General features: G+C 41.3%; 2 protein-coding genes across 2 annotated transcripts; both read right to left on the bottom strand.

The window, feature by feature from the left end:
- Positions 1-2597: 2597 nt before the first annotated feature.
- On the bottom strand, positions 2598-9753 carry LOC134466940 (RPE-retinal G protein-coupled receptor-like). Its single transcript, XM_063220867.1, has 7 exons — positions 9681-9753; positions 7776-7932; positions 6948-7069; positions 6390-6549; positions 4528-4645; positions 3751-3864; positions 2598-2729 (listed from the first exon to the last, which is right to left on the bottom strand). Exons 1-7 carry the CDS (start codon positions 9751-9753, stop codon positions 2598-2600), a joined length of 876 nt encoding a protein of 291 aa, XP_063076937.1.
- Positions 9754-13043: 3290 nt separating this feature from the next.
- LOC134467319 (RPE-retinal G protein-coupled receptor-like) lies at positions 13044-21276 on the bottom strand. Its single transcript, XM_063221216.1, has 7 exons — positions 21201-21276; positions 20042-20198; positions 18940-19061; positions 18380-18542; positions 15103-15220; positions 14102-14215; positions 13044-13577 (listed from the first exon to the last, which is right to left on the bottom strand). The coding sequence occupies exons 1-7, from the start codon at positions 21274-21276 to the stop codon at positions 13443-13445; spliced, it is 885 nt and encodes a 294-aa protein (XP_063077286.1). The 3' UTR covers positions 13044-13442.
- Positions 21277-24472: the final 3196 nt, after the last annotated feature.

Below are 24472 nucleotides of genomic sequence, written 5' to 3'. Positions count from 1 at the left end.
GCCAACTAACCCTAACCCTTAGTATTAAAAAAATGTAATGAACTAATGCCCCAATGACAGCTAAGCATCGCCCCGCCAACTATATCCTTCTCAACGTCCCCCCAGGGCTCCCCAAGGCCCCCTGGGGGGCTGTACCGCCCCCGTTGAGAAATGCTTCTTTATAGTTTCTATAGGCGTGTGGCTCTCACATAGCCCAGATCAAGCCCAGAGAGGCTGCTAAGCGGTTCACTATGCACACTTACGTAATGGACTTGATTGCCAGTTGTGTGGGGATCAATCATACAATGAGTGGAGTGCAAGGGTAATTGTTATTTTCACATAGTACCCTTTAAGTGAACCAGAGAATTGGTCTAAAAAGAACTGGTATAAAAACTGGTAGTTAAAAAAAGGTAGCATTTAACATTATTTATCGCCCAGTGAGTAGACGGAACGTCGTCTAATTGGCTGACCAGGTGTCCATTATTCCCCAAGAACAGGACACCTATGATGTCATGCGATCGTGCACGTGTCTAACTTAAACACACATAGAATGCTGACAATATTTAAATGAAAACCCTATAGAAATCATATGGATGATATCCAAACGATCGCTTCTATGCTCGACTAAGCACGCACACAAGCATGACAGAGACGCTGGATTCTTGACGGTGCAGTTTGACAGTTGGCACAGCTAGCGGCCTATTCCGTAGCCTGTTTTTAAACCCATTGACGCCTAAGGCACCTGCAAAAAAGGGTGATGAATGCCTGAGCCCTTTTAAAGAAAATCTGACCTCAGCCTATAAAAACCTAAATATCTCAGCTTCTGAAGTACATAAAAATATGCCTTGAGTTGCATTTAAACGCTAAGACCCTCATCTTTCATTAGAATGTGTTCAGTCATCTCAAACCAACAGAGATTTTTAATAAAGTTCTCTCAAATCTCATGAGCCTGAATGTTGCGTAATGCAGCTCCAGGCGCCAGGGCCAATGTTGCGCAACGCGTGTGTTTCTATATAGTGTATGTATGTATGTATGTATGTATGTATGTATGTATGTATGTATGTATGTATGTATGTATGTATGTATGTATGTATGTATGTATGTATGTATGTATGTACGAATGTACGAATGTACGAATGTATGGATTATGAATAACATTTCAATGGCTGAGCCTATCTGTTATTGTTACTGAAGATCTTAAAATGTCATTAAAACAAGTTGTTGCCGGCTGCAAAGGTGAGCTCTACTTCAGATTAATGGTAGTCTATACCTTAATTTATACACTACACTTTTTTGTTTAAATCCACACAAACCTGTTCCTGTTACACCTCTTAAAATGATTTCACTTAGTAAATGTTTCCCTGTCCCGGTGGTGTAACATTTAGAAATGAGGTTGCTGCTTTAAGAGCTCAACCAGAGATAGGCCGATGTTAATGCTTTTCCAAAAGGGTGCCCAAAACGTCTCACACTACTGCAATTTACTGAAGTCTGAAGTGAGCAGTTGTTAGCTTTTATGAATGGACATAATCAGTAGCATGTGTTTACTTTTATCAAAAAATCCATACAGCATGTTTTTATTTGTTTGTACAGTAGTAAACAACACGTTAGGTTACAAGTGCCATACAAGGGACTTTTCAAACCAATCAGCCCATTTAGCAGCCAAAATAACTGGTGCGTTGTTCTTAGCAGTCAAAATAACTAGTGCGTTGTTCTTAGCAGTCAAAATAACTGGTGCGTTGTTCTTAGCAGTCAAAATAACTGGTGTGGTGATGATAAGACAATGCATGTCCTATGTCAGTTCTCCTCAGACATCATGTAGGCCTACCCATGACTACAAGAAGCAGTGTGATGTAATGAGCTGTGGAAATTTGAAGGTTAAGATTGTGCTCTTCCTAAGGGGCCTATGCTAAAGCAACTGCAGGAGACGCACTGTCAGCAGCACCCCCCACCCCCCCACCACCCCCTGCAGGTGCATGACGAATCTAAAGTCACCTTCTTAAGAGGTTTTATTAAGAAAATGAGGACTCCAGGCTCTTCTATTAGATGATTTACCACTTAACTTAACCTGGTTTACTCTTGAACCAGCTTCTTAGTATAGGCCCCAGGGAAAGGTGCAGGACAAAGGCTGACTATAATTTTGGAGAGAGGGGTCCTCACACTTAAAATCCCCTTTTCTTTGCTTTTTTTATTCCATGGCAGGATTACGCTTCGACCACTAACTTCATCAGATTCTCCACAAACAACGGTGGAGTAGTAATTAGAGCAAATCACTATTAAGCCGGTGTTTGTAGAGAATCTGAGAATCTGTTGAAACATAATCCTGCCATGGATTAAAAATATAAGAAAATCAAGAAAGGCTGCCAACACTCTAGCTTCGCTAGCTTCACTGCTTGGCCACCTGAAGAGAATTTTAAGTGGACTACTCACTCCAAAATTACAATGAGCTATTAAAAGCCATGAGCAAACACTACAACATACCATACATCTCAGAATCAGAATTATAGACATCTTTATTTCACCTCTCATTTCCCCCCCATGTTATGATTGGCCCGTTTGGTGTAGTCACAGTGAAAGAAGAGTTACTGTAGGTCATTTCCTCAAGTTTTTGTCTTTTTATTTTAATTAGTTTTCTTTGCAGTGCTCTTCTCTCCTGTGATCATCGTCCAGATTCCACCTTTGTAGGCCGCGTTGGTGAAAGAGTAAAGAACAGCGTTGAATAGTGGAGAGGTCTTTGCCAACACCGGCAGCATCTGAAAAGGACAAAGCACATGTTCTTTCTTAGTCTGGAGCATTAATGCATGAGACTTTATACCAGTGGTTCTTAAACTTTTTTGAACAAACTCCCCCTTGACCTCATGATAAGCCGCCAAACGCCCCCTTGACATCATCATAAGCCTGCCAACGCCCCCTTAGTATTGAAACATGAAATAGACTAATGCCTCCCAATGGGAACTAAGCCACACCCCCACTCAGCTGCATCCTTCTCAACGTCTCCCTAGGGATCCTCAATGTCCCCTGGGGCCCCCGTTGAGAAATACTACTTTATACACTCCACAACACTACTGATCTCAGCAGTCTGCTGATAACTACAAAGCACTAATAGTCGACCGGCCATGACCCTGAAAAGACCCTGATGGTGTTTTTTGTTAAAAGTTGACAACCATGCTAGAAGTTCTCAGCATGAACTAAAGTTTCAGAATCACCCGGTTGCCAACATGGAACTTGACCTTTAAGGTCAAATTTGAAGGTGAAAACGTCAACCAAGGTCAAATATTTTGTTAAAAGTTGTTAAAGGTTGGCAACCATGCCCGAAGTTATCAGCACTGACTAAGGTTTTAGAATCTCCCGGTTGCCAAGATGGAACTTGACTCACCAGTATGAACACATCAGAAATAACACATTGTGTTCCTTTTGGCTGTGTGGTCAATAGGTGATTTCTCCAATTTCACCATGGCCATTTCAGCAATGTCTTTTCTTGGCACGGCTTATTACTAAAGGTAGCAATGCAGCTCTACCAGTGTGTGGATATATTGTATAAGGTATATAAGTGCGTGTCACTGTCCATAGTACACTACACTGAGGAAATGTGATTTAGCTTTAGATTCGCCTTTATTGTCTCTACAAGAGAGAAATTTTGTGTGGGCATGAGAAGGTGTGACAATGGACGAACACAAATTAAGCAAGACTTTGGTACCACAGAGGGAACACACAGGAAACATACAGGATATGCTACACAAAGAAAAACATGTAAACATGATTAAGTTTTCTTACCATTCTCAACTTTGGTGTAAAGTCTTTGGGATTATAGAAACAGGCATACAAGCACAGGAAGACGTATGGTCCCCAGGTCAGGAGGAGACAGGCCTCTGGGATGACGGTGTTGAACTGGAAGGAGAGATAAAACAGCGGCCATTTTAGAAATCACGGCATGTGTTGTTGAAGGGTTAAATACATTATGGTAACATTATACTTTGGATCTGCATAATGAAAGATAGACACGCCATGCACACACAGTGCAGTGCACAGTTCAATGTCTCTATGTTTTTTTTATGTTTTTTATGTTGTATGAATGTATGTGTGTGTGTGAGAACTGTATACAATGCAGTGGGTGAAGCCCAAGACAAATTTCCCCCTAGGGATAATAAAGTACACTCTGACTCTCTGACTCTGCATTTTGGTAGTGTAGCCCCTTGTTGCACGGCGTACCTCCAGTTGCACCCTGTAATAGACAACGGTCGACGGTCCTGTCTGCACAAAGTGGCTACAAAGCCTTCTGTGGTGCTCTAGTCTGTACCTTAGCCTGATTATCATCGACTTTCAAATTTCTTCGAGACTTTGTCTAACCAAGAGCATAACCATTAACATTTCCCAAACGGCATGGTTGACCCTCCTCCCTTAGTTTGCTAATGGTTGTTTGCTTCCCAACAAAGTGGGAGGAGTTCCCGATTTTTCGGGAGCTCATAAACTTTATTTGTATTGCTCTTGGCCTGACTAGACGCAACACTGAAGGTGTTGCATCACAAGGAGGGCAAAGTCTTGCTACTGTACCTTGTACTTGTGGGTCTTCTTGAAGTATGCGTAGATGGAATCATATGAGCTGTGCATGATTAGCATTGGAATTAGGAGGTAGAAGGCTGTGACTGTCAGCAAGTAAGAGATGTATGCCCTGTGGAAGAAAGAACATCATTACATACATAAAACAAATTGTTAATCTGCGGGCATTTCCACATGAGAGTCATCATATTTCTGTCTGTAGTACATTTACGTCAAGTAGTAGTCACAGATTTTTTAAATATATTACATTTACAAACTAGTCGAACTAACACCAAAGTGTAGTGTGATATAGTAAAACTCGTACCCTAGTGGAGCCTAGACATACTATCTACTATTAAAAGGTAATGTTGAAGTTATGGTCAGAGAGAGACAATAAATGAGGGATCATCCTGATCTGGCTTCCAGTGTTGCCAAGTCCGCTTATTATAAGCGACCTTGGGCTTCTTTTTTTGAGCAGTCGCTTTTAATTTTGTGAAGTCGCGGGTTGTGGTTTTTTTTGTCTTGTTCTTTTTAGGGTTGGGCTTGCTGTTTTCTCTGCCGATGATTTGGATGTGTTTCTCAATGGCAACTCGTTTTTTTCTCACTCATCCTTACAAGTGACCCTACTACAGCACTGTTAACTCCCACTCTCTGTGGTCACTTGTGGTGATTTTAGCTGCCACGCAGACCCCCGCAAAAAGCAAGGTCTTCCCTGACTAGGCACGCGACTGACGACCCACCCCTTCGGTCGCTTTTTGGGCTTGTTTTCCGACGCCCATCAGTCGTTTCTTTTGGGCTTGTTTTTAGGACATCAGTCGCTTATTTGTCATTGAAAATCATGCAACACTGCTGGCCTCCCCATTGTGTTTAAAGCTTTGTGTAAATTGTCATCACAACAATAGTGAAAGAAAACACTGCATTTCTTTTTATGATAGGTAAATTGTTTGGTTTTCTTTCTGGTAATGCTACACATTTTCTAACACCAATGTGTTTTTTTCACACAAGCTTAGCATTTAGTGCCTTGCATCATCAAACCAGTTAATCCAAGAATGGCTGGATTAAAAGGCATGCCAATGTGTTGACCAAGTGCAGGACTGTGGAGCTGTCTGTTAAGGTGGTCATAGAATGGATTATACATACAACTCTGAAAAATTGCACAAGAACAGAATTGAGCTACTTTTCTCAAGTGAAGCTAAGTTAAAGCTTTGTATTAGAGATGTGTTTCACTTGTTAGCACAATACAAGTGAGATATGGTGTGGAGACTGCCTACTGAATTTCTTGTAGGGGAGGTGCGGTTTGCGATTGCCAAGGCCGTTTATTGGCTGTTAAGCGTGTATCATTTGGTGTATACGTAGCCCATAGCCAATCGTGTCAGTTGTATTCAAACAAACTGCAAGCTTCCATTTGTCAAGTATGTAATACACATCATATTTCCATCCCTCCCCGCTCTCTGATTGGGCCCCATGATTTGGTTGCCTCGCTGGGGGATAGAATCCATGCTGTCTTTCAGATTGGAAGGATAGCATGGGTTTTCCCAGGCTAGTTAATTGTGAGAGAAGCACGAGTGTTTGTAGCAGCAGGGCCGCTGACAGCAAGATTTGCCCTGTCCGCAATTCAATTTGCGGGCACTAGGGGCGTCTAGATTTATAGGCCAGCGATGGTGAAGAATCTTTAAAAAGATCCTGGTTCCGGTTCGTAATCCGGGTCACCACTAGAATTGAATCACTTGTTCCTTGGTTCATTACCAACAACTCCACAAAGTCTCGTCCAAATCCATTGATTAGTTTTGCTGACAAACACACAGACAGACAGACAAAAAAACATAACGTCCTTGGTGGACGTAATTAAAAAAATAAGAGAGAGTTGGATGGTTTACCAGTCATTTTTGGTGTAGTCTAAACAGCATGCGTTCTTCATCGGCTCAAAGCCAAACTCGCCCCAGCCGAAAGAGGGTAGAGGAAGAGCTGCCCAGAAGATGGCTGCCACCCACACACACACGCACATGGTCCCAGAGGTGGCCCAGTACAATTCCTGTTCTGTGAGGGAAGGAAGCAATGTCACGTCACCCCACCATGGTCAAATACTCTTGAATTAAGGAGAAGAGAGGTTTCGAGGCACTCTGAAGTCCGTTAAAAGTCCTTTGTTGAAATATGGACTTTGGCTTGATGTCCATAAAGGACTTTTAGCGGACTTCAGAGTGCCTCGGACCCTCTCTTCTCATCAAGTTTTGCATTTTGGTCACCGATGAGCACCTGAAGAGTTTTATTACACCTACCTCACAGATGCAACTTATTCTCTCTCTCTTACTCTTGAATTAAGTTGTTTAGTGGCAAATATTGACTTTTAGTGAGAATGTAGTACAATCAAAATCTTTAGATAGTTCCTACAGTAGTTCTATGACTTCAGAAGAAAAATGGTACAGGAAAATCCTTACGAGTGCACCAGTAGTGGTACTTGTCCCAGGAAACAAGTGCAATGAAGGCAATTGATGCATAAACTGCAGTTAATCCCTCGAATCCATGCATGTTGCATCCATGTGCACCAAAGGGCCAGACCCTGGTAAGAGATTGTAATGAGTTATACATACAGTACATTACGCAGTAAAAATGCAGTGTTAATTCAACGCGTAGTGCGTACTCTGGGACCAACTACAATCTGGAGGATAAGCCTACTAAATTGAATTAACACTGTATTATTTACTGTGTGCCAGACTACCAAGGTGAAGGGACTGTTTTCAAAAGGGTTAACAGATCTTTAAATATTTCTGAACCATCTCTCAGTCAGTTTTCATGGGAGCTCTATATGGTCTTCCCTAAAATGTAGGACTTTGTAAGATTGTAATGGGCAGCTTTCACAAGTGTTTCCTGCCCACAGACAACAGAAACTGACTTAAGGTGGGCAATTCATTTGAATAAGTTAGATATGCCTCTTTTCCACTGCCGGTTTTCTGGTAGGCCTACAGCTCGACAAAGCGTGACTCGGCCGCCACTTTTTGCTTTTCGAATAGGCGTAACACAGCTCAATCCTAAAGCAAAAAGTGGCGGCCAAGTCGCGCTATGTTGAGCTGTAGGCCTACCAGAAAATTGGCAGAGGAAAGGGGCAATAGGGCTCCTTTAAATCTGACAGACATCAAAACAGTCCCATGGAGATTTTGCCTGGAGCTGTTCAAGAAGGACATTATCTGGGCTCTTAAATATATTTCACAAACAACACGTGAGTGTATAAAGTGACCCTTGTCAGGACATCAAAATGTATGATCTACCTTGTGTAGGTGGCATAGGCAGCAACCAGAGCATTGATATTGAGCAAAATATCAGCAATATTCAAGTTGAAGACCAGGAAGTTGCTGGGATCTCGTTGGCCTTTAACTAGTATAAAAGACAGCGCTGAAACAGAGTTCAGAAAGAGTCCCAGGAGACCTGCACAGAATAAAAGCACACGTTGGCACGAGTGTTAGAAATTGACGGAACAGTTCAACAGAAGCAGAATGAGGCATTTTAGTGACAACAAGTGAAGAGTTTCAATGCAAAAAGACGTATCTACAGCAACATTTTGACTTTGCATTTTATTGTTGGAAATGCATCTATGTGTGAATTCTTGCCATTAAACATTTTTGAGAACATAGTTTTTAAACCTATGTAAAATGCCTTTTGCAATGCAATGCACTGCAATGGAATGCCCAATACAAAAATGTAAATTTCCCAACATGTTCCAAAATGGATATACGTCATTTTGCAATGAAGCTCTTTAAATACAGTGATTCTCACAGGATATTTGTTAGTCAAGGTGTGTGGGAACTTCATGATTGTTCCATTGTTCCATGATTGTTCCATGACATTTGAAAAGCATTATTTAACCCTCCAAAAATGTTGGTAATTTTTTTGTAAAGCAACTTCAGAAATGCAGCTCAACTACACCCCATAGAGGTAGAACATAAGACTAGAGGTGACGTTGCCCCCTTTTTCATGGCAATCCTGGCAGCCATTTTTCATAGGTAGACCTGAGCAATGTAAATGAATGGAGAAGTGGACTCACCTCTGTCGACAATGGGCCTGATAATGTGAACATTTCCATCGACAAACTATCCAAGGACAATAGTTGAAATGTGCTGCTCAATATCTACCTAACGCATATGAACTGGTTTCAAAATATATTTTATCAACTCATACTGTATGATTTAAGTCAGGTGTCACCAACATGGTGCCCGTGGGCACCAAGTAGCCCTCCAGGAGCTTCTGAGGTGCCCACCAAGGATGTTATTAAACAGTGACGACTACCAGATTTTAGTCACAGTTAATCCTTTTCTTAATTTAAATATGATATTATTTATTCTTTATAACCTATGTATAAGAAAATTATCATTTAAAAATGTGAGAATGATGCCAAGACATCAGTAGAGGATTTTGAACAAAAGTGGCCCTCAGGTAGCCCTCAGTAGCCCGCGGGTAGCCTTTGGTAGACCTCAGACCCAGAAAGGTTGGGGACCCCTGATTTAAGTAGATATTTAGCCTGACATTTCAAATCTGGTCCTTGATAAATGTGTCACTTGATATGCACACAATTTTAGGCCATTTTTGACAGCGGTATTCGTTCTCTCCATTCATTTGCATTGACTGGTCTATCTACAAAAGATGGAGGCTGCACTTGCTGCTTTCCAGTTCTCTCACAAATTACACTACCTCTATGACTACACCATGACAACATTGCTATGACATTACTGAGTGTCACGTATGAAACAGATTGTCATTACCAATTTTTGGTAACAGCAAGCTTAAGGGGTCAAGTCATGGGGGCAGCCGTGGTATAGGGGCTAGGGAGGTGGACTTAAGATCAGAGGGTTGTAGGTTCAAATCCCACCCTTACCAGTCCTCCCGACACCTTCATCCATGGCTGAAGTGCCCTTGAGCAAGACACCTTACCCCATATTGCTCCAGGGACTGTAACCAATACCCTGTATCTAAATAACTGTAAGCCGCTTTGGATGAAGAAAGCGTCAGCTAAGTGTAATGTAATGTAATGTAAAAGTCAGACAGTCGTTGCATTAAGGGGACAAGTCAGACACTGCAGCTTTGAGATGACTGCAAAAACCTACATTCTGAAGGTATACTGACTTGCAGTGTTAGTAGCCTATTCTATAACCATCACTGATTTGTATAAAACTACTTACCCTCAGCAAACAGAAGGATGCCGAAGAAAGACATGTCAAAATCACTGAACCCTTCCGGTAAGGGATACCCCATTTTGAACGGTTCAAACTCTCCCAAAGTTGTGCCGAGGTATCCGAGCTTAATTTTGGTGTAGACCTCCCTCAGGTTTGAAACAGGACTTTATAGGGTCCGGTCTGCTTCACATGAATGGGGCGTACAGGGTGCTAATCTGATATCCCTCCCCCTGAATCCTCTCAAGAATTTCCTAAGGCCAGCTCGCATAGACAATAATGTTTATTTGGCTGTGTTTGTACTGGCAAGGCACCTCATAGTGTGTGTGCTAAATTTTGAGATTTCGTTTTTTGCCCCACTCGCCTAGAGAGGGATAGTGGTTCTTTTCTGCTTTTTACTCTATTATTTCTCTGTCTCTTTGCAGTATTACAACAGTTTAATGCATTGTATAGCATGACAGTTCCTGTGCAACCATGTTGCCATTGTTTGGGGGGTTAAAAGGGTTTTTGCTACCACAAAACATGATCTACATGTGTAGGTATAATCAATCTATGTAGGCTGAGGTGGGGGGAAAAGTGTGCACATCCCTTGTCAAGGTGTAGGAGAAATACTGATTCACGTTCGATTTGACTAAAGTCTGCACATTTGAATCCATTCCATTCCATGTATTCCATGGCCAAACAATGTGACGAAGTGTCATCTCTACCACATATTCATTCGGATGAACAGAAAATGGGTTTGAAGGCAATAATTAATAGCAAGGGTGCTTTTTTGGTCTTAACTTGAGTGGAACAGGCCACCATTGCTAACAAGAGAAAGGATTGATTGACTGTCTTGTCAAAATAACATTTTTTTTGTCAGATAGTTTGCTTCTTTAATAAAATAAGTGCTACGTATAGAGCCTTGTGGACATGACTAAAAAATGAATTGAGAGACTGGAAAGGTCACCACATTTGTGTGAAAGTACTGCAGCTCAAGCCTGCCCGTCATAAGCTGGCATATCCTGATTACCCCATCGCAATCACTGAACATAAATCCACTAAACAGAGACTGCACTTTAAAAAGAAAACAAAGGCAGGCTGTTTGTGGACTTTCAAGATATTGAGAAACACAAAAGACTGGACTTAGTGTAACAGTGTGAGTACAGTCCCCATGTGTAGTGTTTGTGACTAGCGCTTGTGTCAGCCTACCTAGCACGTGTCATGCACAGTACATGGCCTGGCCTACCCTTCTATAGGGCAGACCTTTTGTTCAAAGGCAAAGTGCAGTAACTATGTACAGTATTTTTTGTCAAAATTTAGTTGAGGTTTCTTCATTCCACCTCCTTCATCTTGTGACAAACCCTTACGCCTGATATACATGTACGCTTCCAAAGCGATAGAGGCCGGGTGTTGCGTTATTTTCAGTTGGGAAGAGGTAGCAAGGCGAGAGGTGATGACATAGGGAAGCGAGGATGGCGGGCAGTTTGCAAGCGGGCCGATAAAGTTGAGCTTGGTTGAAAAATATGTAATGAGGAGCGTGCACCGCGAATCGGTTACCAATGGGAGAGTTTTCAAAAATCATTAACCAGCAGTACTGAGAATATTTAAAAATGGAGGCTGTTTTGGTCTGTAATTTGGTGGCGTCAAATCTATCGATCGTTTTTCACAGATACTTAAAAAAAAAATGACACTTGGATTAAGGTGGCCAATTATATTCGCTGCTCCTGGTTAGTTTTTATTTGTACGTACAGTGTTTGTTGTAATTGAAGAGAGATTGTTGTTTGACCACAGCATTTGCTAAGCTATGCTAATTTGACCGGGAAACAAGGCTACGTGTCTCGACACACCCACGCGAGGCGGGCAGGCAGGTTGAGAGCGTGGAGGAAACGTGCCAATGTAAATCTGCCGTTATGATCCAAAAAATATGTCCCATTTTATGCCATGTCAAATTTGCAGTCACTACAATATCCAAGTGCGTAGTTACCGCACTTTCCATTTGTAGGGCAAATACTCTATATCAGGCTCCATAGTGGCTTGTAATAATGGTAGTGAGCTGCAAAGGCTCAGGAGGGCTGCAAAGACCTGCAATGGAGGTGAGCACAGTGGACCCTTTTCATATGACCTCAGACACCTGCGATTCAATGCATTTGAAGCAGGACAAATTAGCCAGGCCGTGCCCTCCTAGTGACGCAACACCTTCAGTGTTACTTCCTAGTCAGGCCAGGAGCAATACAAACATCGTTTCTGAGCTCCCAAAAAATCGGGAACTCCTCCCACTTTGTTGGGAAGCAAACAACCATGAGCAAACCAAGGGAGGCGGGTCAACCATGCAGTTTGGGAAATGTTAATTGTTATGCTTTTGGTCAGACCAAGTCTCAAAGAGATTTGAAAGTCGATGATAATAAGTAGCACCCGGTGACATAGACATAACTCACCCCACTGTTGTGGCCCAATGTTTTTGCCAACATTGTGAAACTGGTGAATTCAAAACAATATTGACCTTTGTGGTCATCATCACACTAAATGTACTACGCCCTTAAAATGACATGCGAGTATAGTAGAGTATAGTTTATGCTACGTATGTGCTATTTGACTCGTTTTTGCAGGGTTTTTTGATGAATTTTGAATCTTGACATTCTAATGGACAGTCTATTTAAGATATTTTATAATGTGTTTTTACGTGACATGGGAGTAAATGTGTTAACAGTAATGCCGTCTGGGATTTGCTAAAGTAGGCTAGGCTAGTCCACTAGTTAGCTAGTTTCCACCGCTTCGTCTGTGTTTTCAAGGAAACGAAACGCTATGTTTTAGCCAAAGCTAACCCTTGCTTAAAGTAGGTTAGTGTTAGCTTTGGATTGGTCGAAGCTAGGAACATACGGTTTTCACTTATGGAAAGCTGAGATTCCCAGATTTTAAACAAGACCTGTAGTTTGTCTTACGGTCTTACACGAAATTTTCTGTGGTTGGTCGGCTGTATTTTTCAATGTGTTTCAATGGCTCCAATCCCAGGTCGAACACCAGCAGCGGTAGATCAAAGAGATTTCAAGCGTGTGACGTCAACTGAAACGCAGGAATTGAGAGATTTTGGGAACCTCATTATCTGTGCACACTGCACAAAGTGTAAGTGTAGGTTAAGTGGGTATATCTGCTTGTACTGTAGCTGATGCAGTACCCAGCAAATGTGACAAACATAATTATGTCCTTTTGTGGATCAATTATACACCTATAGAGGAGGGCTTTTTTCTTGTTTAACCATTTATCTTCTTGGATACAGTTTGGTATGATAAATGATCTGACGTTTACCCTACTACGTTCAAAAAACTGGAATGAGCAGTATTGTACCTGGAGGTGTAATGGACATAAACAGTGGCATTTATTTTTTTATAAAAAGCCCATGCAACACACATAGTATTTGTTTGTACAGAGGTAAACTTGTGAGGCTACACAAAAAGCCATGAAATGGCGTTTTAGACACAAATAAGCCCATTTCAGTCATTAGCCTGTTGTAATTGATAAAACAAAACATTCCCAAGTCTGTTTTTTTTCTTCTCAGAAAACATGTGCCTATGACTACAAGATGGAGTAACAGTCACAGTTAAAGTCAGGGGCAAAAGCCAGAAGCCACAACTCTAAAACACATTTTTACACGTTTTCAATTGTACTCATTTTTACACACCCTGTACTGGGGCTGTGGTAATTTGGAGGCTATGTTATGATTGGGCCTGTCATGGTGTAGTTAGTCACAGTGGAGGTGCTGGTTCGTTTCCTCTTGTCTCTTGTCACGTATCCTTAGTTGGATTTGATCTTCTTGGCGGGCTCCTGGCCCGTCAGCATCTGCCAGATGCCTCCTTTGTAGGCCTCGTTGGTGAAGGAGTAGAGAAGAGCGTGCCATATCGGGGACGTCTTTGCCACCACAGGAAGCACCTAAAACAGAGAGGAACCATTTTTTATAGTCATAGCATACTGTAAATGCACAGTAAAGCAGAGTTTCTTATATACAGAGCTATGGTTTAAAAAGCCATTTTAAAACCGTGGGTAACACTAGTTGTTTTTTTTACACTAAAATGGAGCGTACATTATAATGTGGATGTACTTCCATTAAAATCGCTTTTTCTTTCTTGTGATTTTTGCAGAGTGTGCCAGTTGAGAAACTTGAACTGAAATGTAAAAGTTAACATTCGGTCCTTGAGAGGAGTAACTTTTTGTCTTTCCTGAAACACTCGGAGCTGAATTCTCTGTTTTCTACTTTAAGAAGTGAGCACATGCAAAAGGCCACAGGTCCTTTAGATATTATCAGATTCCCAAGGTATCGTTGTAAAGCTTAGAATATTCACTCTCCCAATCTACATATGATTAACTTAATATGTCCTACAAGTACTTAAGGACCTACAAGTACTTAAGGCCTGGTTTCATGTGGTTGGTCACAAATGTGATGGAACTTTACTTACCATTCTCAACTTCGGGGAAACCAGTTTGGCATTCTCAAAGCAGGCATAGATGCACATGGCCACGTATGGGCCCCAGGTTGCCAACAGGGTCGCCTCTGGAATGTACGTGTTGAACTGGATGGAGAGATAAGATTACAATCGTTTTAGAAATTCTAGCATGACCCTACTGTGGCGCATATGGTAGGGCACTCGTTTGCTATGCGGCCAGGTTCGATTCCCGGACCGGGTCCTTTGCCGACCCTTCCCTGTTAGGATCAGAAATAAATAAACCAAATAAAATATGTTGACACAGCAGACACTGCACAGCCACCACAGCAGTCCTGAAAGTTTTGGCCTCTGAACAGAAAAATATCTGAAACCACAGGATGTAAAATCGCCATCGTTTTTTAAAATCAATGAATTAGTTTTTTTCACATTTGCCAACATGACAAGATCAAATTATGAATAAAGACTATGATAGTTAATTGGTAGAATAGGTTTCAAGAGGCTACAATAGTTTAAAAAATAATAGTGATGATGATTTGTAGCTTTACAGTAAAGCACTATCACTTCATGTCATGTGGTTGTGCTGGATTTAAGGGTAACAAAACTTTGAAAGGGCAAATAACGATGATGCCTCCCTCGCTTCGATGCAGTCGAACAGCCCTAGTGTCTAGCAGGCAAGCTTGCATCCGACCCAACCAGTAGAGGCCAATTCCCGCCCCTCTGTGCAGCCATAGGCTGGCTTTCTTGTGTGTATACAGTATTTACCTGTACTATTGTTGTATTCCAAATCATTTACAAACAATGTTTACTAAGTGTTACTCTATTATTTACTTAGTGTTAATACAGCTTTAAATGTACAGTTATTATAATTTTGTTACTGCTAACATTAACATTATATATTACATTGCAAACTAGTTCGACCACCATAATAATTAAGACATAGTTGAGCCAGAGATTCTTTAAGTATAAAGAGTCTCTCTACTCTCTCTGGTTGAGCTGGTCATGCCGCTCTGTACCTTGAACTTGTGGGTCTTCTTGAAGTATGCGTAGATGGAGTCATATGAGCTGTGCATGATCAGCAATGGGACGAGGAGATAGAAGACGGTGATGGTTAGCATGTAGGAGATGTAGCTCCTGTGGAGGAAAAGAAAAGAGTTTCAAGTTAGATATAGGACTAAAACGCACACTACATGTGTGGTCATTTCCACAGCATGAATTTGGGTACAGTAGGTGCTGTAGATCTCTCTTTTTAAAAGGACGAGTGCAGTCAATTTCAACATGCAGTTGTAATGCTCACACTACCCTGGACTTGTCAGTACCTGAGATTTTTTTCTTCTTCTTCTAAGCCTATGCAGTCCCCTCTTCTTCTCAGAGATAAACAGTATAGTCCCCCACCCCTCGAGTCAATAGGATATCCAGAAGGCATTTTTTGGGGTGTTTTTGGGTGGGGCGAAATAACATCAGGGTGAACAAGCCAGCTGTCACACTGTTGAAACTGAACCAATCTTTCAATAGCTAAATAAAAATAAAAAACAACTACAGGCACTCTGAGAGTGCAGACCTCCACCAAGGAAGCTGTTTAATTGAAAATTTGACCATGTTAAACCGTATTTTATATACCTTTTTGTGGAGTTAGAAACTGGAATGTCAGAAGTCGCCCTATCCCGCAATTCAATTTGCAGTCACTAGGGGCGTCTATATTTGTAGGCTAGCAATGGTGAAGAACAGGCCCGTCACTAGGTTTGAGAGACAGGGGGGGCTTAGCCCCAGACGAAGATGTTTTTTTCAGCTCACCTGCTAAGGTTTTGTCTATGAATTCATTATTTTAAGAGCAAAGAAATCCTGCACACTGTCCATTCCACCAACAAACTTTAATACATTGTTTCGGTCATCCGACCTTCTTCATGTTGTATTAAAGTTTGTTGGTGGAATGGACAGTATGCAGGATTTCTTTACACTTGAATGACAACCCCACTGGGATAATATCCTACGCACCTGCCCACCTACAGAGGTGTGCAAAAGCGTCTTCTTGAACAATTATTTAAAGAGCACCATACCGATTTTTAAACACTAGTTACAGTGATTTTTTATTTTTTATTTCACATTTTAATGAACATTCCTTATATGTAAGCTAAACAAAACATTTCAAAATGTTTCAACTGATGAATATTATGTACGGAAGTTAATATGATTAGATAAAAATGCAGAGAGCATAATTTACACAAGGACTAGGAACTTTAAGGAGTTACTAACTGTGCGTCTCCAGGAGAAGCAGTGGTCAAGAAGCGATTCATTCAAACAGGTTCCTTACTTGGAAAACTATGCATCCCTGGCAGATATTTGGTCATTTTTACTCCATTAGTAGCTATTTTAATCAGTTCATGTGTGTTTTCAAACTGTTAAGACAAATATTAAAAACTCAACTATAATTTCAAGACAATGTCAAATTGATTTATTACACGGGTATTGTGAGTGAAAATTGGTACTTTGGGTCTGAAGATTTCATCCGTGTAAGTAATTACACTTTTCTCGAGGTGTTGTTAGTCACAAAGCACAATCCTCTACCTGTTCCCCTGTCCTACCTGTTTTTTTGTTGTTGTTGCAAAATCGTTACAGGGGGGGCTAATACTAATGTAAGGGGGGGCTAAAGCCCCCCTAAAATAGGCCTAACGACGGCCCTGGTGAAGAATCTTTAAAAATGTCCTGGTTCCGGTTCGTGATCCGGATCACCACCAAAGTTTAATCACTTGTTCCTTTGGTAATTTCCACAAAGTTGTATCCAAATCAGTTCATGAGTTTTTGAGTTATCCTGCTGACAAGCAAACAGACAGACAAACGAATAAACAAACCAACGCGACCTCCTTGGTGGAGGTAATTATAGGTTATTTCCATTGGTATTTTAGCCTAGTAAACTAATCCCACCTGGCAGCGGCCAAAATTATTTTTTGCCTCCGAGTGGGTCTAGCCTCGGACAATGCCCCAGGCTGTAGGAGCTTTGTTTTGAATGTTTGGATGTACTGTAAATAGGGCGGGTTTTGGTCAGAGCCTTAGCCTATAGGCACAGACACGGTTTGAAAAACAACGGGTTGTTCCCATTAACAATCTTCCGATGTCTGATTGGCCGGGGCGAGACTAAATATTCACATTTAATCTCACATTTAGTCTGGCTTGCCAGGGTATTGTTATTCATCAATGAATCAACTTACATGTATAGCTTAGTAAAGTATAAGGGTCAAAATGTGTTGGTCAAATTTTTATGATGCACACTGAAATTACTGTCATAAGGTCAAGGTCAAGGTCTGGCTGCCAATCAAGGTGGACCAGAATCAGCCATTAAGATATGTAGTTCAAGCAAGTTATGTACATGTACATAGTACAAGCGAGTGACGTAATACAAAGGTTAGCATCTTCTTGAGCATTTGAACAAACAGAAAATCAACCATCTCAAAAGTCAGCCATGTTGGAAGCATTGGCTCTTGAACATTCCGTTCAAGTGCCTATTACTGTAGCACATAAATGTTGTGTTTGCACACAAGATATGATCCAAATTCACTGTGTTGCACTGAATTGTTTTAAGAATATACAGTAGATATACAGTAGATACCAAGACACATACACAGTTAATATGGTTATATACTATGTGTATAATATAATCCCCATTAGTCTACCCACTGTGTTTAAATCTCTTTGTCAAACATTATCTTGCATCAATGATTATGCATTTCCTGTTAAGTGGTTAGGTTTTCCTTGTGGGAATAGCACAGCGTTTCTCACACAAACAGCCTAGTGTTTCAGCCTTACAGCATCAACCCAACTAAATCCATGAGTGGCAGGATTAAAAAGCAAGACAACATACGTACAGTATATGTGGCCTATATGCATGGCAACAGAGCTCCAGGTCTGCTAAGACGGTCACATTGGTCAAAACGCTGCACGCGAAAACTCTTGTTACTCTACCAGAGGGCCCCAGCAGACTATTTATGGCATGGTGACACTGATTTCAAGCTTTCTGTTAGAGCTATGTTTACTGTACATGTGTAAATAATTATATTGAATTTCACACAATGAAGTGCAGTAGAAGTACAAAGAGTCTTAATAACAGAGGTGTAAAACCCTGGCCACAAACTTCATCCAAACAGCTCTGATACAATCAGTTGGTTGTATGAGCAGTGCACTGTATGAGTCAACTGTATTGGAAGGAAAACAGTAGCAGGCTTTTTTTAACCTCTGAAAAGGGATTTTGACACCTCTGGTCAATTGTAACAATAGTAATGAGAGGCCTAAAGGACTTACGAGTCTCCCTTGGTGTAGTCTAGTGTGCAGCAGGTCCTCATGGGCTCAAAGTCAAACTCGCCCCAGCCGAGGACGGAGGGAAGAGGGAGAGACGCCCAGAAGATGGACGCCACCCAGACACACACGACCATGGTCCCAGAGGTGGCCCAGTAGAATTCCTGTTCTGTGGGACATACAAGGAAGCTAGGTCAGGTTAATCATCTAATGGAAGAGCCTGGCGTCCTGTTGTTCTTAAGAAAATGAGGACTCTAGGCTTTTTTACTAGATGATTTACTGTACCTTTTAACTTGACCTGGTTAACACCTGAACCAGCTTCTAGTATACCCCTCAGGTCTTTGTCAACAACTGAAATTCACACCACTAAGTTTTGTCACAGAAATAGTGCATCAGTGTGCATTTCGGTTTTGGCACATTTTTGTTGATGTCCATTTAGACAAGCCCAGGACGTTTTTCATAAAAGCGTATAGTATTTAAGTGTAAATATACAGAAACAAATCTCTCGATCGTTCACAGTATTTTGTCTTTACTTAGGAAGAAATATCTTCTGGGCAAATACTTACGAGTACACCAGTAGTGATATTTGTCCCACGATACAAGTGCAACAAAGCAGATTGCTGCAAAAATGGCAACCAGTCCCTGGAATCCATGCATGTTACATCCGTCCACACCAAAGGGCCAACCTCTGTGGCAAGAAATTGTGATGAGTTACCGAATGCAAGGCAGACACACACAGACATCATAGCCTACATTTAATACATTTGAGAAACAACAAACCGTCCAGACAGTTGGAGATATTTAGCCCATTAACACAACAGCATTATAAACTTGCTGTTGCCAGAATGGCAAGGACCAAGTCGTAGTGCATGATTAAAGGCCATGTGTTATGTCCTAGTAGTGTATTACTATGGTATTTAACGCATTGATGCTGGATGTTGCGTTGCGCAACATTGACCCTGGCGCCTGGAGCTGCATGACGCAACATTCTGGTTCATGAGATTTGAGATATTTTTATTACATTATATTACATTTACATCACATTACTGTAGCATTTGGCAGACGCCTTTGGCCAAAGCGATTTACAAGTAGAAAAAATGTTGGCATGTTACAGCTAAATTAACACATTGTAATGCAAGATGAGTGTCTTAGCGTTTAAAGACAACTTATCTCATGATATTTAGGTTTTTATAAACAGAAAGTATCATGTCCCAAAAAGGGCTTAGGCATTTAGCACCCATGTCTGCTGATGCTTCAGGCATCAATGGGTTAACTTTTCAATGACTATTCCTAGGGTGGATTAGGGGGCTTTGGAGGATAATATAGGCTGTTTTTCAATCATGTTGGCAAGCTATAAAGAAAAAGAAAAGTTTCCTTCATGAATGGCAAAAATGTCAGGGCATCTAAGGGGCTGTTTAAATGTGGATATTGTTTTCTTCTGTTTAGGTAGAAATGCAACATGGGGATAAAAAAATGTAATACCATTGTAACAGGTGCGTTTTAGCCCCCTAAATGGGACATTTTTAAAGCCGGATTTTTGATGTGTGGATTTTAAAAGTCTGTTTACGTGGAAGCGGTAGGCCAAAACCGATGCCTTTTCAAAAATATCCTTCTCCGTGGAAACAACATCTGAATGAATGAATGAGCAAGTGTTATCTAGTACTCTACCTTTGATAGCTGGCATAGGCGGCAATGAGTCCATTAACATTAAGCAGAAGATCAGCAATGTTCAGATTGAACACCAGGAAGTTGCTGGGGTTTCGTTGGTCTTTAATCAGTATAAAAGACAGTGCTGCAATGGAGTTCAGGAAAAAACCCAGAAGACCTGCACAGAGTATAAAGAATAATAAGAATCTCAATCATTATTGATAATGATAAGAATGCACACATTGGTACCAGTTAAAAATGGACAACAGCATCTGCTCAGTGATACTATATAGTCAGTGCTTGAAGTGGGGGGAACTCCAGGGAACCGAGTTCCCCTTCCTCATCAGCGTTCTGGCAGAACTTATGTCATATACCGCATTTTATAAGTTCAAAACAAGTTTTTCAAAATGCATGCAGGCAATAGGCCTACAAACTTGACTTGAAAACGAGACTGTCAGAAAATCGGGGTTCCTGCACTTCTTTTTGGATGGTATGTTCGGACGATTAGGGTTCCTGCACCTCTTTTTTCCACTTAAAGCACTGTATATAGTGATAAACATTTATATAATGGCTCACAAACTGTACAATTTAAATAGTACTTTGTGATGCAGTTGTGATGTTTTTCCATGTTTTATTATATTATTGCAAGTCAGACACAACTGCTGTGAAACCATGAACTGTGTTAACCTTATGGTATATAGCCTATTGTACAATCCCGATTGCCTGTGAGTGCTCATGACACCCTCACTTACCAGGGCTTGACATGAACTTTTTCGCTTGCCTGCCACTGTGGTTAGTGGTTTTCCCGAGTCACTAGCCATCCAGCTATTCTACTAGCCACAAATTCGAAATTATTTATTTCTCTATCATGACGCTGTACATGTCATCTAACCTCAGAAGATGAGGTGCCAAACTAGAGCAATAAAATGAGTGCATAGCTTTCTACATGGACATAAATCAAACAAATAGAAACTGATCAAGTGAGCTTTTTCTTGAACTTAAATACATACAATGTATACACAAGGGGGCAAAGTGCAGAATATTGGCTATTCTGATGTCATACCATAGAATAAGCTACCTGCCAAGTTGGCTAGTGACACTGAAATCGTTACCAGCCACAGCAAAGTTTTACCAGCATTTGGCCGGTTGCCAGGTGCCAGTGTCAAGGCCTGTTACTTACCCTCAACAAGCAATGCGGTGCCAAAGAGAGTCATATCAGCATCACTGAACCCCTCTGGTAAGGGATACGCTGCCATTTTTTTTACTTTTCACACTCTCCACAAGTCCTCTTGTTTGCCTCCGAGTTGACTTCGGGCGCATAAACTTCTGAGACGTAGGTCTTTATAGGGTCCGTTTCACGTGAAAGGGTCTTAATCTGGGTAAACCTTGGTAAACCTCCAAGGAATTTCCTAAGAGGTGGCCTATAGTAGGCCAACCCAAGGCTGGGCTGGGCCCACAAATGGGCCCGGGCATTTTTGGCATAGAGTCTCAACCCCCACCCCCTACTACAATTACGATGGGCTCAGTCCACATGATATGATGGATGCACAGATGGCCCGCCGCATCTAAATTGTAGGCCAGTGTCTAAGGGAAAATGTAAAACTAATACTTGAACAAAAAAAACAAAAAAAACATCGGAACCTGATGACTGTCGACCCACCGGGAAAATGCCCTGTATGCCAGATTACCAGTCCAGCCCTGGGCTTACCCAAATAGACACACATGTGTAGGACACTCCTTTCACTCTTTTGCTTCATCTGGGTAGATCTGGCTCGGTTATTTTCAGGGTTATTGATATATTACTCAGGCTGTTTGAATTGACAGTCATAGAAAACTGAAGACACCAGGAATTTGTCAGGATTAAATGTCCATAATTGGTCAAAGTGTTTGTATGTATACGTGTTAGTATACCAGAGGAATAAAACTAAATAAATACATTTTAGGATTCACCATATGAATCTTCGTTGAGCCAATATCTACATTATCATAAAAATCCTACTCTGTCGGCACTCTTTCGCCTATTATTTTGAACATTTCCCATGTTATGGCAAAACACTGAATAAGACACCCAAGTAGTCCGAGTTTGAGTCTTTAGAAACAAATAAGAACCAAATTTGAATTGGAAAATCTGGAACGGTCCCCACCCCACACTTCTGTGAGAGTAGCACGACTCGAGCCGACTTAAACTAAGCCAGTATCTACTTTATGATAAAATAACATATTTTCACTATGTAGGTACTCTTTAGGTCTATTTTTAACATTTACAATGTTGCACAATGAGTAGTGCAACTCAAGCCGACCCGTCATAAGCTGGAGTTGGCACAGATCGTGATTACCCCATCGCACTGACTGAAAATAAATCCACTAGACAAAGGCCACGCTTAGACACAAAGCCAGGCTGTTTGTAGAATTTCAAGACATTGATAAACACCAAAGACTGGTGTGTGAGTGGGGACCACAATCCAACCCAAAAGCAAGTGTTTGTGGCCATGGCCCATGTTAGCTTTACACGAAGGGCCGGATTAACGCACATGCTAGATATGACTGCAGCCTAGGGGCCCCCACCTGCCAAGGGGCCCCCAGTTGGACAAAAGCGGAAAATATCAATATAACTGGAGAAATGTAACAAGATGCAGTATTGATAACTTTGTCTGCCGTGGCAGGTAGAGTTTTAAATGAATACTTCTCTTTGGTTGGAATTATGATGCCGTCTATGTATTCTTGTTATGAAATTTGCTTTTCCGTGGGGGCCTACAGCAACCTTTAGCCTAGGGGCCCCGGGTCTTCTTTATCCGACCCTGCCTACACTGGTCAACTAAATAGCCTTACATGCCCCATACAGTGAACACAGAGTCTCTGTCAGACTCCAAAAGGGTAAGCAAGTTGTGAATTTTGTATGTTCAATTGTCCATCACCATGAGCATTAAGGTCAGGGAGAGTCATTTTTAAAAAAAATATTTCTGCCCATTTACAAATTTGACGGTTTCATGGTAAATGGTAAATGGACTGCATTTATCTATTCATACATTTCGTGAATATTTACTAATAAATTAACTAATATTCTTCTGACCAAAGTATCGAAAGGTTTACTGCCAAATATGTCTATAACTGCTAATTCAAGATGGTGGACATGGAGAAGATTCACCTATTTGTGTATGAAAGACTGTTCTATGTTGTTGTTCCCCAGTGGTGGGATGGTCTCCCAGAGGCAGAAAGTCTAAGTACATCTCTTGCAGCCTTCAAGAAGCAAGTAAAGACTCTCCTCTTTCGTGTCTATCTACTTCACTCATGCTTGAGCTGCCCTAGCCCCAGGCCAGACTCTTGACATGTGTGTGTGTGTGTGTGTACTCTACTTCACTTTACTCTTTGCATCTGCACTAGTTGTTCTGGATATTTCCTGTGCACTTTGTGTCTGCTAGTGATGTTGGCTATGATTATGTCCTCGTTTGTATGTCGCTTTGGTTATAAAGCGTCTGCCAAATGCAATGTTCATTTAAATTTCCGATATAAATTTCCAAGTCATAATAAATACGTAGAAATTGGTGGTGGTACATAATCCACCTTTAAATGTACCAGGTATGAGGCATACAGATGAAAGTTCCCACTTTTGGTGCATTCAGGCCGATTGAGAACTGTGTCGGTGCCCGTTCCCGCACTTAATCACGAACCGGCCGTTGTGTTCACGCCACAGATCTTAGCGTTTGCAAACCGGAAAGTTGTTTCACAATGCGAACCACAAAATGCTTGTTTTTTTCTCCGTGAATCGTTTTGACAACGTGGCCGTCAGCAGGTTCTTTTTAAAAAATATATATTTTTAGCGGCTTTTATGCCTTTATTTGATAGGACAGTCTGAGATAGTGACAGGAAGTGAGTGGGACAGAGATACAGGGTGGGATTGGGAAATGACCCCGGCTCGAGGGTCCCCGTGGACATGCAAGCCCAAATGTGGGGGGCAGGTTCATCCGCAGGTTCATCCGGGTAACACAGTCACATGCGGAAAAAGTTCACAGACACCGGCTCTGTTCTGGTCGGCCTGAAAACCACATCAGATACTCAGAGCTGCTTACGCTGTCATATAACTAAACTAACACAGATGACCTTTTCACCTCTGCTATCTTGTGCAAGAATATTAGTGAAAAGTAAAAATATACTCTCTATACACTGTAAAAGCCTAAAAATGGCATCACTAAGTAGATATTTTAAGCAGCAGTTTTTGCTCTGCTGGGAGGTCAAGAGAGAGAGAGAGAGAGAGAGAGAGAGAGAGAGAGAGAGAGAGAGAGAGAGAGAGAGAGAGAGAGAGAGAGAGAGATCAGTTCCTGTAAAGGAAATTATTTGAGGTACAGTGCATTATAATGGTCAATGCTCAGAGTGTTCATAAAACTGAGAGTCTGTGTGTGTTTACATTCATTAGCTTTTACAAACTAGATTCAGCCAAATACAATTTAATCAACC

Source organism: Engraulis encrasicolus, chromosome 17 (assembly GCF_034702125.1).
Source record: "Engraulis encrasicolus isolate BLACKSEA-1 chromosome 17, IST_EnEncr_1.0, whole genome shotgun sequence".
NCBI classification, from domain to species: domain Eukaryota; kingdom Metazoa; phylum Chordata; class Actinopteri; order Clupeiformes; family Engraulidae; genus Engraulis; species Engraulis encrasicolus.
The sequence above is the reverse complement of the archived record's forward strand: the minus strand, read 5'-3'. Positions and strand labels throughout refer to the sequence as shown.